General features: G+C 51.7%; 1 protein-coding gene across 2 annotated transcripts in view; it reads left to right on the top strand.

Annotated features, from left to right (window-relative positions):
- Positions 1 to 12,831, top strand: part of ZZEF1 (zinc finger ZZ-type and EF-hand domain containing 1) — a 94,198-nt gene extending 81,367 nt beyond the window's left edge. For both annotated transcript variants that reach the window (XM_055403967.2, XM_055403960.2), the window contains exons 47-55: positions 492 to 627; positions 747 to 1,106; positions 1,999 to 2,142; positions 3,644 to 3,812; positions 3,975 to 4,073; positions 4,479 to 4,644; positions 7,784 to 7,937; positions 8,457 to 8,528; positions 10,284 to 12,831. In XM_055403967.2, the coding sequence (XP_055259942.2) occupies positions 492 to 627; positions 747 to 1,106; positions 1,999 to 2,142; positions 3,644 to 3,812; positions 3,975 to 4,073; positions 4,479 to 4,644; positions 7,784 to 7,937; positions 8,457 to 8,528; positions 10,284 to 10,364 (1,381 nt within the window). In that variant the 3' untranslated portion in view covers positions 10,365 to 12,831. The remainder of the gene's footprint in view (positions 1 to 491; positions 628 to 746; positions 1,107 to 1,998; positions 2,143 to 3,643; positions 3,813 to 3,974; positions 4,074 to 4,478; positions 4,645 to 7,783; positions 7,938 to 8,456; positions 8,529 to 10,283) is intronic.
- The last annotated feature ends 1,224 nt before the right edge of the window (positions 12,832 to 14,055 follow it).

The following is a 14,055-nucleotide window of genomic DNA, read 5'->3' as shown; positions in this document are numbered from 1 at the left end:
ATGGCTGCTGTCCTCTGTGTTGTCAGGGCAGGCTCTCCCACAACCACCCTTAGTTCCAGCCCAGAGGAAAGGGGGAAGGTGGGGAATTGAGAGCCTCCTTAACCCAGCTGCTTCAGGGCAGGCCTCACCTCCCTGGCCTCCCATTGGCATGACCCCGGTTGCATTGCTGTATCCAGCTGCTGGGAGGACTGGGAACCATGTCTCCACCCAGGTGATTGTGTATCCTGCTAAAACTTCAGGGAACTTTGTTTTAAATGAGAGGGAGAATGGATCCTAAAGGACGGTTTCCATCTCCACTGCAAGCGTCCAGGCATGCCTGCTTGAGTAGATTGGCACTGTGAGTCTAGTGTGGGAAGTGTGGACTGTACTACCTAATTCCTTAGTAACAGGAAAATAACTCTGATCAGCATTTCTGCAAGTCTGACTGCAGGTTAAACTCTCACGTCTCTGGAACACAGCCGCCCAGCTTTGTGCTCCTTCCTTCTCTTCAGGTTTGACGGGGACGAGCTCACCACAGACGAAAGGATCCGGACCCTGGCTCAGCGGTGGCAGCCCAGCCGGAGTCTGAGACTGGACGAGCAGAGTGCCAAGGCCGTGGATACAGACATGATCATCCTGCCCTGCCTGGTACGTGGGCCCCCCCCACCAACCCTTACCCCTGGGAAGGAGGGTGTCTACCCACCCCCTCCCCCCACCCCAGTGGTGAGATGACCAGGCCTCAGTGACGGTGGTCTCTGGGCTTGCAGTCCAGGCCCGTCCGCTGCGAGCAGGCCACCGTCGAGTCGAACCCTGTGACCCAGAAGCTGATCTCCAGCACTGAAAGCGAGCTGCAGCAGAGCTACGCCAAGCAGCGGCGCAGCAAGAGCGCTGCCCTGCTGCACAAGGAGCTCAACTGCAAGAGCAAGAGGGCGGTCCGGGACTACCTCTTCCGCGTGAACGAGGCCACGGCTGTCCTGTATGCCCGCCATGTGCTGGCGTCCTTGCTTGCCGAGTGGCCTGGGCACGTGCCGGTGAGTGAGGACATCCTGGAGCTGAGCGGCCCAGCCCACATGACCTACATTCTGGACATGTTCATGCAGCTGGAGGACAAGCACCAGTGGGAGAAGGTAACCAGGCGGCTGGGCTGGGCACTCGCCCCGCTCGCTCCTCCTCTCTGCCCCCCACCCCACGCACCCTGCGGGGGGTTTGAACAGGCTCCCTCTAGGGAGTGCCTTCCTGGAGTGAGGTTATCTGTGTGGCTGTTCAGCCCCCCGATAGGTATGAACCCAACAAAAGCCGACTCAGGCCACAGTTGAAGTCTCCCGAGTCTTTTGGCCTGGAGCCCAGCTCATGGCCCAGGCAGACTGGATGCTCAGAGAGTATTTGAAATAACGATCCTACAAATCCCACCCTTGCAGTCTTCCTATTTTGTTTTCGGACTTCGAAGTCCAACTCTCCTTGATGGCCTGTCTCTTCTCATGTGTCCCCTGGGGTCTCACACAGCATGAAGTCCAGGGGAAAGGGTTAGTTACGACTGTGACAGCCTATTCCCATAATACAGGAAACCTTCCAGGAAAGTTTATGTCTTGTTTTAAACCATCATTTCTAGTGTATCTGCTCCAGGTCAGACACTCTGCCAGCACTTACACCTGTGTTACATCATGACCCAGGGAGAATTTTATTGGTGAAGGTATCAAACCCAGGAGGCTTGCCCAGGCTTCCAGCTTCTGGGCGGCAGACATGGGATCTTACAGAGTCTATGCATTCTCTTCAGTCCAGGGCTCTAGTTTATATTTCAGGTTTTCAGGTGGTGACCATCTTTTGTTTGTAAACTCAGATCTTCATCTGAGCCTTTCAAAGTGGTGCTGGCTTAGCAGACTTTCACAGGGCTGGAAGCGTGTCTTCTCCCTCCCCACTCTCTGGAACCGGGGAACCCACAGGGCAGCACTCGGGAGCCCTGGACACGGTCTCCAGCTGAACTTCAGCATCTTGCCATGTTCTCTACCTGTGTCCCACCAGATCCTGCAGAAGGTGCTCCAGGGCTGCCGGGAGAGCATGCTGGGAACCATGGCGCTGGCTGCCTGCCAGTTCATGGAGGAACCAGGAATGGAGGTGCAAGTGCGGGAGTCGAAACACCCATATAACAACAACACCAACTTTGAGGTATGAACCAGGGTCGGCCAGCCTCAGGGCACGAGACTGGCAGGACCCACAAGGGTTGCCGAGTGACACGAATCTCATCACCTCCCACTGCAGTTCTTTCCCCCCACCCGACAGACGTGGCCTCGAAAGTGCTCCCTTAGTCTCAGCAGCTTTCTGCCTCCCTGAAGCCAGTCCCAGGATTCTATACAAACAAGTCCTCTCTTCTCCTGACCTTGTGATAGAAAACCAGGGGGCCCCCCAACCCTGGAGGAGAGATTACTTGTCCTGCAGTGAGCTCCTTGGACTGAGACCTCTGTGTCTCTGGAAGAGACTTTGAGTGTAGGTCTGGATTCCGTCCTCACTCTGTCCTTCTCCTGATGACCCAGCCACACCTGGGGGCCTCCCTCCCTTTTGTTTTGTTACCCAGAACTGAAAGGCCTCGTCTCTCTTATCCTTAACTCTGTACCTGGACAGAGAGAGGTAGGGCTTCAGATGCGGCCGAAGAGGGGTGGCCTTAGTGGTTCTCATAGGCTTGGTGCTGCTTGTGTCTCTTCAGCTCCTTTCAAAATACGGGCGCTGTCATTCTGAGTAGTTGGGTGACAGAGAGACTCATCTAGAATGTGCTTGTTAACAGCTGAGAGTTTGTTTTACAAAATGTAAACCTCCTCACTCTCTACCTTCTTAGCCTCTTCTCCCCCAGTTCCTGGACTCTGTCTCCACTTTCCAGCCCCCACCCCCCACCCAGTAAACACACCTAGTGAGCCACTGTGTTCTACCTCAGCGGGATTGCCTTACCTTCTCCGCCGCCCCGAGCCCTCCCCTTCTCTGGGTCCCGCTGGCTGCTCCTCTCTCCTCCCCCAGTGCTGGCCTGCCCCAGCCCTGGCCTTGCCGCACCCTAGCTGGCAGTGATCCTGGAATAGCACAAACCTAATTCAGGCTTTCTCTTGCTTACTGCCTTCCCAGGGCGCCCCCTGCTGTCCAGACAGGTCTCGGCGCTCCATTTTCACGCACACGGCCTTCCTTTCCGTCTGTCCCTCCCGGCCTCTGCAGGGCCACGTCTCCCCATCCCACCTCCTTAGCACATGTGCATGCGGAGCTCACCCGTTAGCTCAGACACCCCGAGCTCACTGCTCTCCCCTGAACACGTCAGGCTTTCCGGTGCTGTTTGCTTTGCCTGAAACGCATCCCCTCGTGCTCATGCCTCACCTCTTTCTCCATTCCTTCCTCCCTGACAGTCCTCTCCCATCCTCCTCAGTCTTCAGAGCAACCGGAGCATCCCTTCCTGGGACTTTTTTCTGCCCTTGCCTCCCCTCCTTCGAGCCGTGCCCCAGACTGCACAGTGTCCTTCCTGCTCTGTTGGCAGCCTGCGTGCATCCTCCCCGCCCAGCCGGGCCGAGAGCTCCTGGAGGCAGAGGCCCTGACTCACTGCTTCTTCAGGCACAGTTCTGACTGCAGGACATAGCATGAGGAAGCCCTCAGGAATTGTCCAATGACGGCGGCGTGTCCTTGTTTCCCCTCCTAGGACAAAGTTCACATTCCTGGTGCCATCTATCTCTCAGTCAAATTCGACCCTCAGTGCAACACAGAGGAAGGCTGTGACGAGCTAGCCATGTCCAGCAGCAGTGACTTCCAGCAGGACCGACACAATTTCAGTGGGTCTCAACAGAAGTGGAAAGATTTTGAGCTTCCAGGTAGTAAAGAAATACCAAATAATACAGACTCTTAATGCCAAGTTCTGAGAAGGGAAATTGCTGAAGGATTTGGAACTGGGCTTTATCTATTTAGTGGGAAGTCCTCACGGGCCTTTCCCTATCTGCGGTGTCCTGACCTGTCTGTGCTTCTTGTGTGCCCAGGAGACACTCTGTATTACCGCTTCACCTCTGACATGAGCAACACTGAGTGGGGCTACAGGTTCGCTGTGACGGCCGGACACCTGGGGCGATTCCAGACAGGTGTGTGTGCAGGCCCCGCGTGCTCCCCTGCCCAGGGCACTCAGTGGGTGTCGGTGCTGGTAAGTCACTGGTCTTCGCTGAAATCAAAGCGGGTACCTTTCTGTGAGACTTCAAAGAATTTTTCTCACAAGCCCCACACGCGTCACTTGTGAAGAGTTGGAAGGTTGTAACTTCTCTGCAGCCAGAAAGAGGAGCTACCTGTCAGGCCCAAGGAAAGATGCTGGTTCTGTTAGAATTCACCAGGATATTTTGCACAAAAGGAAGAACTGAAAATGTTCCCATGTTGCTTTTCCATAAGGCATAATTTCAGGCAAAATTTAAATGATCATAGTGGTTTCATCCTATTTATTAAAACTTGAGTAGTTTATGTCTTTTTTTAAATATCTGTTTTGTGGGGGTTGCCAGGATTCGAGATCTTGAAGCAGATGCTGTCAGAAGAAAGAGTTGTGCCACACCTCCCGTTGGCCAGAATTTGGGAATGGCTGGTGGGTGTGGCCTGTCGCCAGACTGGTCATCAACGGTTGAAAGCCATCCACCTGCTCCTGAGGATCGTGCGATGCTGTACCCACAGGTAAGCTGCCTTCTGGATTCGATTCCCTGGCTGGGTATTTGTATTGCAAATATCTCCCCCACTTCAGGGCTTGCCATTCACTCTGTTAGTGGTATCTTTGATGAAAAGAAGTTTCTGATTTTAGTGTCTTCCAGTTCACCTGTTTCCTTTATGACAGAGCTTTCACTGTCCTGTTTAGGAAATTTTTGCCTCACTTGATCTTGGGGTCATGAAGGTGAAGCTTAATGATTTTTTCTTCTATATCAAGATCAACAATCCACATGGAATGAATTTTAGTGCATGATCTGAAGGATATAGTTAAGCTTCTCTATAGACACACATTTTTTTTTTCCTCTTTTTTTTCTCGCGTGGAAGCCCGTCTTTCCCCTCACACACTCCAGCCCCATCTTGGTCACAGATGAGTGTCCTTGTACACGTGGATCCATCCCTGATTACTTGGGTTCCAGTGGTCTTTTGGTTACCTTTGTGCCAGTACCACACTGTCTTGTGTATTATAGTTTTATAGCAAATTTACATATCTGGCAGTATAAAACCTTCAACCTGGTTCTTCATCTTCAAGATTATCTTGAAGATGCTACTTGACCCTGCATGTCCATGTAAATTTTAGACTTAGTTTAGTTTTTCCTCCCACCCCCCCAGCTTTCCTGAAGTGTAATTGATAAATGAAATTGTAGTGTATTAAAAGTATAGAATATGATGACTTGATGTTCTTTATATCAATATATTGTGAAAGGATTCCCACAGTCAAGGTAACTAACATCCATCACCTCATACGTTTACCTTCTCTGTGGCATGTGGGAACACTTAACTTTTACCCTCCGTCTGCAGTGTGCTTTTCAGCAAATTTCTCTCCTAGGTTACGGTGCATTATCAACTATAGGCACCGTGTTGTATAACAGATCCTCAGACTGTATTCATCTTACAGCTAAAAGTTTCTACCGTTCCACCAGCCTTTCCCCGTTTCCCACATTCCCCAGCCCCTGGCAGCCACCATTCTAACTGTCTGTTTCCGCAGGTTTGACTGTTTTTGGATTCCACAGAAAAGCGATACCATGCGGTATTGGTCCTCCTTTACCTAGCCTACTTCACTTGGCGTAATGCCCTCCAGGTTCATCTGTGTTGTTGGAGATGACAGGATTTCCTTCTTTCTCATAGCTCAATTACATTTCATTGTGTATGTACACACCGTGTATTTTCTTTATCCGTCAGGAGACATTATTTCCAGACATGTGGCTATTAGGAATAATGCTGCAATGAATGTTGGCATACTGATAATCTCTCTGAGACTGATTTCATTTATTTTGGATATACTCAGAGGTGGCATTGCTGGATCATCTGGTAGTCCTTGAGTTTCTTGAGGGACCTCCATACTGTTCTTCAAATTGTACCAGTTTACTATCCCACTGCCAGTGTACAGGGGTTCTCCTTTTGCTCTGCATTCTCACTGGCTTTTGTTATCTCTTATCTTTTTGATGGAAGCCATCCTAACACAGGTGAGGTGATGCCGCACTGTGGTTTTGATTTGCATTTCCCCGATGGTTAGTGATATCGCGCACCTTTTCATGTTCCTGCTGGCCATCTGTGTGCTTTCTTCGGAAAGACATCTCTTTAGGTCCTTTTCCTATTTTTTTTCTTTTTTCTTTTTCGCTATTCAGTTGTATGAGTTCCGTGCGTATTTGGGATATTAACTCCTTGTCAGATAAATGACTTGCAAATACTTTTCCTGGCCCATAGGATGCCTTTTCACTCTGTTGATTGTTTTCCTTGCTGTGAAGAAGCCCTTTTAGTTTGATGTAGACCCACTTGTTTATTTTTGCTTTTGATGTCAAATCTAAAAAAAAAAAAAAAAATCATTGCCAAGACTAATGTCAAGGAGCATAATTATAGCCTATGTCTTCTTCTAGGAGTTTTACAGTTTCAGGTCTTACCTCCAAGTCTTTAATCTATTTTTGAGTAAGGTGTGATGTGTATGAAGCATGTATCCCATCTCTCCTATCATCAGCCACCCTTCCTGGCTGCATTGTGGGTACATTTCTGCAGTGTGCTGGCCATCGCCAACCCTCCTTCCTGTAAGGACACTCCCTCAGCTCCTTGGTCCCAGGGGCCGAGACTGGAGCAGGCAGAGGGGAAAGGCAGCCTCCAAGGGATGGGTGGCCACAGGCATGAGTTTGCAGGGGCCTTTTCCTTCCCACTCCAGTGCTGTCCTAAAAACTCAACTGTGAAGCCGTCTCTTTAAATCAAACCATGTTTTCCCATTGGTTTACTTTATGAAGTCTTATTCCTCTGGGAGAAAGTGATTCACTCCAGGATCACACTTAAATGTATAATGAGGAGTCTTTTAAAAATCATATATTAAAAAGAATAGGCAACATTGTAGATTATAAATGTATAAAGTCGTGTAGTAAGTCCAAGAAATCATAATGTGTCCCCTCTGAAGGACTTTGAACTGGAATTAAAGTACAACCACCCTCTGAGTGAAAAACATCAGTGCAGTCTCAACAGGTGTCTGTCTAGTGAGGAGCACTCTGCTTTACATAGAAAGATTTCTGTCCTGAGCAACTTTATAAGCATATTTCTTGTTTTATGAGCTTAAGATCATAACAATGGTTGCCATTATCTTTTAAATCAGATTTTTTTTTCTCTTCTGATTATTTAAAACGGTGAACACTATAGAAAATCTAGAAAACTGACAGGGACAGCCACTGATAAGATTTTTGGTGTGTTTATTTATGATTTTTTTAATATGGTCACACAGTACTACATGTGCATTTTAAAATTTTTTTGCAATTTTATGTTGCATATCTTGGTCTTTTCTACTTAACATTTATCTGGAGGTTTTTTTCCTGCTGTCATTGGAAGTTCTTCTTAACAACCGTATTTAAAGATCCATAAAGTTGATTTGTGTGAATGTGCTGGAGGGTCTCCTTGTCTCCGGAGTTCTGGTTTGAAGTTGAGATTCTGCCCCTTTTCTATTTGCCATTGGTGGCTATTTGGGGCTGTTTAGGGGATGGGGTGGTGGCGATTGGGCCTGGCTTGGCCTGACTTTACTAGATGTCAGGGTGGCAAGGAGCCTTGGAGCTGCGGTTCTGTCTGACGTCTGGTGGGCACGACCTCAGGAAACTGCCCCCTCCTCCCACAGCGACCTCTGTGACCTCACGCTGTTGAAGCCCCTGTGGCAGCTCTTCACCCAGATGGAGTACAGCCTGTTTGAGGATGTGACCCAGGCTGGCATCCTCCTGCCCCTGCATCGCGCGCTCACCGAGCTCTTCTTTGTCACCGAGAACCGTGCTCAGGTGAGAGTCTGTGCTTCCGTTTCCTGCCGGGAGCTCTGGGGTGTCATTGGGGTCCCAGCAGAACTGCGCAGGGAGATGGGCCTGGCCTGGGGCCCGGGGTTCCCCTCTCCCCCACCCCAGGGAGCCGGGTCCGCCCTGAGATTGTCTATTTGCTCAGTCCTGACGCCAAAGAGGGAAACAGCCCTTGACAGCAATGAGTTTGGGAAGACAACCCAACGGGCTCTTTCTTCCTTCTTTCTTCCCTGCCTCAGCACAATAGACTCATTGACCAGGAGAGCTGAAAGGGCCTTTCAGAGCCCTCTAGCCTATCCCCTGGGTTTATAGTGAGGAGGCTGCGGGTGAGTCCGGACACGTGGCTCCCCCATCCCACCCCTTCTGAGGCTCCCAAGGAAGGTGGGTGGTGAGGTGCCCGGCAGAGCGAGCAGCCATGTCCCACCAAGGCTCCTGTGGTCCTGGGTCATGGGTGGGCGTCATCCCCAGGAGGTGGCCTCTGACCGCTGCGCCCTGCTCTCTCCGCAGGAGCTCGGCCTGCTGCAGGACTACCTGCTGGCCTTAACCACTGATGACCACCTTCTCCGCTGCGCTGCGCAGGTACCGCCTCCTCACCGCCCTGCTCCCCGCGCCCCAGCGCAGGCTCCACCCCGGGTTTACACAGAGCTCCGTTCCCAGTCAGCCACTTCCTGCTGGTGTCACAGACAGCAGCCGAGCCCCATTTATCAGTGTCGTTCATAGTAAACCGTAGGGTCAGGAGACACCAGCAAGAATTTGTGTCTTTGAAACCAAAACAACCAGTGCCTTAAATTTATAGTTTGGCTAATCCCTAAAGTTTCCATAGAGTTAGATTTCAGATATTTTTGGATATAACTTTCTTCCCTAGTAGAACTCCTCTGACAGCTGTTGGGCCTTTCCACTTTTGAATTACTGAGGATCCCCAAAAGCTTGTGTTTATGTGCATTATAGAGATTGATATATACTGTTAGAAAGTAGATTTTAAATTTAGACATTAAGTTAGAAGTTGAAATATTAAACACTTATTTGTCGATTTATTTTTAAAAATAATCATCTCATTGTATTTAGCATCACAGTTGTGAAAACTGACTGTACTTTTCAAGACACAACAGTTTTTGAGAAGGGCAGCATTGGGTTCTGTTTTTGCAGCTCCCTTTACTGTCTGCCTTCATGGAAGACAGCCAGCTTCACAGAGCCACATCTGCTTCCGGCTGTTGTGCTGTCACACAGTAGCCTGCGGAGCATGCCACCACATACTCGTGAGAGTATGCAAGTGAGAAAAGCAAAATGATGTCGTGGTATTATTGTGAGAAAGGTTTTCACAGTGCAGAGCCTCTGGAAGGGTCCCGGGAGCTCCCAGGCCCCAGACTCCATGCTGAGACCCTCAGGCTCAGAGTCCACCATGGACAGATGGGGACGCCGAGGCTCCAGGAAGGGAGAGGTGTGCGTGGGGTCTCAGTTCAGGAGGCCTCCATCCGGATGCGACTCCTGGCCAGAGCCCTGCACTCTTCCTGGCAGGTGTTCCCAGACCGTAGGTTCGTCCTCCTACAAGAAAGGGTCAGGGTGCGGCTTAGAAGTGGGCACCCCCGTCCACTACAGAGGGGTTTGTGTGAACTGTCTTGAGACCTGTAGGCCGAGTGAAAACTCTCCCCGCCCCAGCTTCTGTCAGCTGCCTGCCGGCACTGCCAGTGCAACCCGTGGAGTCACAGCACACGGTGCAGCCCTGACATCTGACGGTCGTGACTCCAAAAGCTTAACATCGCGTGCGCTCCTCCCCCTTGCCTGTCCCGGGGCTCAGTCTCTAACCCTCATTCTCTCCCAACTTCCCTCCAGCCTGTCCGCTCTGCTGGGCCAGTGCTCTGTGTCTTCCCCCGGCCTCCGCCCCATCTTCCCCATCTGCACCCTCCTCTTCTTGCTGCCTGGGCTTGGAGACCAACCTTGGCCTGGCTCCGGGGTGGCTACCCTCCCAGCACTGCTTCTAGGGGCCCCACCACTGGCTGTTTCTTCCTGTCCACACTTTTGTGCTGCTGCCCCCACTCCCTAGAGCTTTCCCAGATCCCCCCCGCCCCCGAGGTGTCCTCTGAGCCCCCAGCATTGCCCCTGCTCCTCTCTCGGGGTAGTGAGGATTCCACCTACCTGTGGAGTTTCCATGTGTCTTGATCGCTGCTTCTTTCCCTCTAGACTGTGGCCCCCAGGTGAGGGGTACCACATCTGGTCTGCATCTGCCTCTCCCCCACACCCCTCCAGTGCTCAGCTGCCGGTCTTGTTCAGTCAGCAGTTAATGACCCAGGAGGTGACTAGTTTCTTGACCATGGTGATGACTCTCTCCCTCCACAGGCTCTGCAGAACATTGCTGCTATCAGCCTGGCCATCAACTACCCGAACAAGGCCACCCGCCTCTGGAACGTTGAGTGTTAGCCCTTGGTGTGGCGTGCATGGAACTCGCTAATCTGTCCACGAGGATCTTAGAGCAGATGCCTGCACTCATTCGGGAAGATTCCCGTGGCATCGGTGCCCGGCTCTCCTTGAGCTCCCCTCTTCCACCCCGACTAGAATGCCAAGCAGCCACGTCTCTGAGAACGTCCTGTGTCACAGCAAGGCACCCGCACGTCCCATAGCATGTGAGAAATAGCAGAGCGATGCAAAATCATTCAGAAAGCGCCAGCTGCAGGCCTTTGGGAATGTTGTTCAGAGGCTGCAGCCCCTGAAGACCCGGCCACAGCCTCTCGGGAAGGGCTCTGTCTCCATTGAGCTGGAACTGCCTGTACTTGCCCTTCAGGGGACAACAGGGCCTGCCTGGACCCACGTTTCTCAGCAGGACCTTCATCAGCAGCCTGGCCTGGGAGCTCTTCTTTCGCTTTTGCTTCTTGAGACCGGGTCGTCTAAACCAAAACCAGTGAGAGCCCGGCCGCCACCCGGTCCCCACCATTCAATACAGGACCTGCTGCCATGTTGGCCTTTGCGTAGCCTCGGCCGTCCCAGAGAACTCCTTGGTGAGAACAAGTGCCCTTGGGAACAGCCAGCAGGCCACCACACACGTCCACCGAGCACGGCTCCCAGCTCAGCCGCGTTGTTTTAGTTGTTGTTTTAACACATATTTCAGTTTCCACCTCATGTTTTTAGAGAGAACCACACTGACTCCCTTCAGAGGGCCTCGGGGGCCACGACCAGCAGATTGGTCATTCAGGGGGACACACTGGTTTGTGTGAAAGGAGCAGATCTTGAAGAATACTCTTCAGTGTCTGTACCCAGAGACTCAAAGTGTTATCAGAGGAGATCTTATTTTAGAAGTCAAACAAACAAAAAAACCACACGATTGTATTTCTGCTCCACGGTCGTGGTAATCCATCACGTCCGCCTCTGGGACTTTCCATGGTTATCTGGCTGTCACCTGTCTCTAGCAATAACTACATCAGTTCTAATGAATGCTGTTTTCCACTTTCCCTTCTGTGGTGGCAGTCTTGCCCTGAATTGCTGATGATTATCCTCTTTCCAAAGCCATGCTTTGGAGTATGAGGCTGGGTTGGCAAGTGGGCTGTGGACAAAGCCTCAGTGGGACTTGTCATTTGAAGAACCTTAGAGCCAGCTGCCACTTAAGGGCGGGGATCTGGGCCCAAGCATGTCACCCCCCACACAGGGCCAAACCCACGGAAGGCTCATCATAGCCTCGCGGGGTTGAGCGGATCTGCATCCAAGGCTGCGGGTCCTGGAATCCCCTTATTGCTGGAGCACTTCCTCTTTCTGGGTCAGGAAGCTGAGGTGCTGCAACCTTCTGCAGCCCTAGATTGGATTCTCAGCCCAGCCCCAAGCTGCATGTGGAGCCCTTATGGAAGGGAGAATTCACAAGAGACAGAAACAGGACAGGACCCTAGGCTTAGTGACCTAAAGCCCAAGAGCCTGACGTGCACACAGCCCGGGCCTGGCCCGGTCTCCCATGGTGTTGGGGTGTGAGTAGGCGAGCGCTGCTGGCTTGGTAGAAACCCCTTTCTCACCTTTTGCTCTGCTGGCATCCCCAAAGGCGGCCCCCCAGGCTCCATACCGCCCAGCCCCAGGTGGTTGTCTCCCAGTAAGGAGGGAAATCACAGCGATCACCGTGCTTGGGAGGAGAGGTCCCTGCCCCAGGCTCGGGCTCACTGATGCAGAGATGGTTTACTTGCTACTTACCCTCACCATGCACCCCCTAACCCCCAAGACTGGCAGCAGCTGCAGGAGTCATACCCCTCATGGCAGCTGCCACTGGCTTTGCCCCCCATCCTCCCACCAGGGAGATAAAACTGTAAATAAAACGCTGGACTCCTCAGAGCTGCTCTGTCTACACCACCCCTGCTATTCTGGTCTCTCTGTATTCAGTTTGCATAGAATAAGCCTCAGTTTTCCCTTCACCCACAACTGTTGCTCTCCTGCCAGTGCCCTGCTCGGCCCGGCGCCCTGCCTCCCATCGCCTCTGCTTCCAGCCACTGGGTGGCGCTGCGGAGCCAGGCCCACTCCCCTAGTCCCCAGCCGGGCCAGCAGTATCCAAAAGTGATTTCCATCCAGACCGACATCCCTCTGATCCTTCTTAGGAGGTGGGACCGCCTGGAGTGAGGTAGGACTGGCAGGAATGAAGGTGTTGTGGAAACATGTGCCTAATCTATAAAGAAATCTGTTCCAAACCATGTATATTGTACAGACAGATGCTGTTCCTTACGGGGAGTGACTTATTTTCATCATCGTTTTTAATTTGTTTTCTTACGGGTTTACGATTTTGAATTTTTCTTATTTGGTTGAAAGAAAGAATTTTGATTATATCAGCTGAGTAAGTTCAGCCTGTAAAAAGGATGTTAAGTTGTGGGTAAAATATGCAAATGAAGAGAAATATATTGTACAAATTCTATATAAAAAGGTACACATGTGTGGGCTTTTCTTATTTTCCCTTTCTTCGTTTCCTTCTGCCTTGTTTATGAAGATGATACTTGGAGTTTCTACTGTCCATACTGATGGAATTTCTAGAATCCCAGGCCTTGGGGTGGGAAGGAATCAGAAAGGTTCTTAACTCCCACCCTCCTCCCAGTAGCTCCCCCTGCCCCTCCCCTGGGTCTGTTCTCTGGGATCTTATCCTCAGAGCCTGCTCCCTGGGCCTGTCCCTCCTATGCACAGCCACTCAGGTTTGCACACACACACACACACTGTCACCCCAGTCACCTCCTCACCAGACACACACCCCAACCCCATCCTGGGCATCCTTCACCTCTTAACAGCTCACAGGGCTTGTGTGCTGCCGCCGAGGGGAGGGTGACAGAGGTGGTCTGATCACAGGGCTGCTACCTTTCCAGGGCCTGGCTTCCTCCTTGCCTGCCTCTGGACCTGCTTCTGACTCAACACTAGGCCAATGTCTGCCCGTCCTGGGGTCTCGAGCTTCTTCCTCCTTCAGGTCACTGATCTGCCGCTTACCGCTCTGCCCCCTCCTCAGCCACTTTCCTAGTGTTGAGGGCTGTCTCATGAATTAGAGAAGAGAAACTGGTGGGGGCTGGACTTAACCAGCCTTCCAAGCCCATCTGTTTTGATCTGAAAGCACCTGACACGTCCTCCGAAAGCGCCCAGCCTGCCTTCTGAGGAATCCAGGGACAGGACCCAAGACCCAACCTCAACTCTCATCATCCCTGAGGCAGAGAGAACTGGATCAGAGTGAGGCTCAGCAGAACTGGTGCTCCCAAGCTCTTTGCAGCCTCTGAGTACCCCCTGTAGGGCCTGTTGGTGACACCTTGGCCCTCTCAACATCCTGCAGTGTTGCCTCAGTTCAGTTGGTCAGTCGTGTCCGACTCTGCAACCCCATGGACTGCAGCACACCAGGCTTCCCTGTCTATCACCAACTCCCGGAGCTTGCTCAAACTCTTGTCCACTGAACTGGTGATGCCATCCAACCATTTCATCCTCTGTCATCCCCTTCTCCTCCTGCCTTCAGTCCTTCCCAGCATCAGGGTCTTTTCCAAGGAGTCAGTTCTTTGCACCAGGTGGCCAAAGAACTGGAGTTTCAGCTTCAGCATTAGTCCTTCCAATGAATATTCAGGCCTGATACTCGGGCAGTGTTGCCTGAGCAACATTTATTCATTGAGTCTTTAAAGTTGGCCCA

This window comes from Moschus berezovskii, chromosome 20, assembly GCF_049115385.1.
Source record: "Moschus berezovskii isolate FMDL1 chromosome 20, NW_MosBer_1.0, whole genome shotgun sequence".
NCBI lineage: Eukaryota > Metazoa > Chordata > Mammalia > Artiodactyla > Moschidae > Moschus > Moschus berezovskii.
The sequence above is the reverse complement of the archived record's forward strand: the minus strand, read 5'-3'. Positions and strand labels throughout refer to the sequence as shown.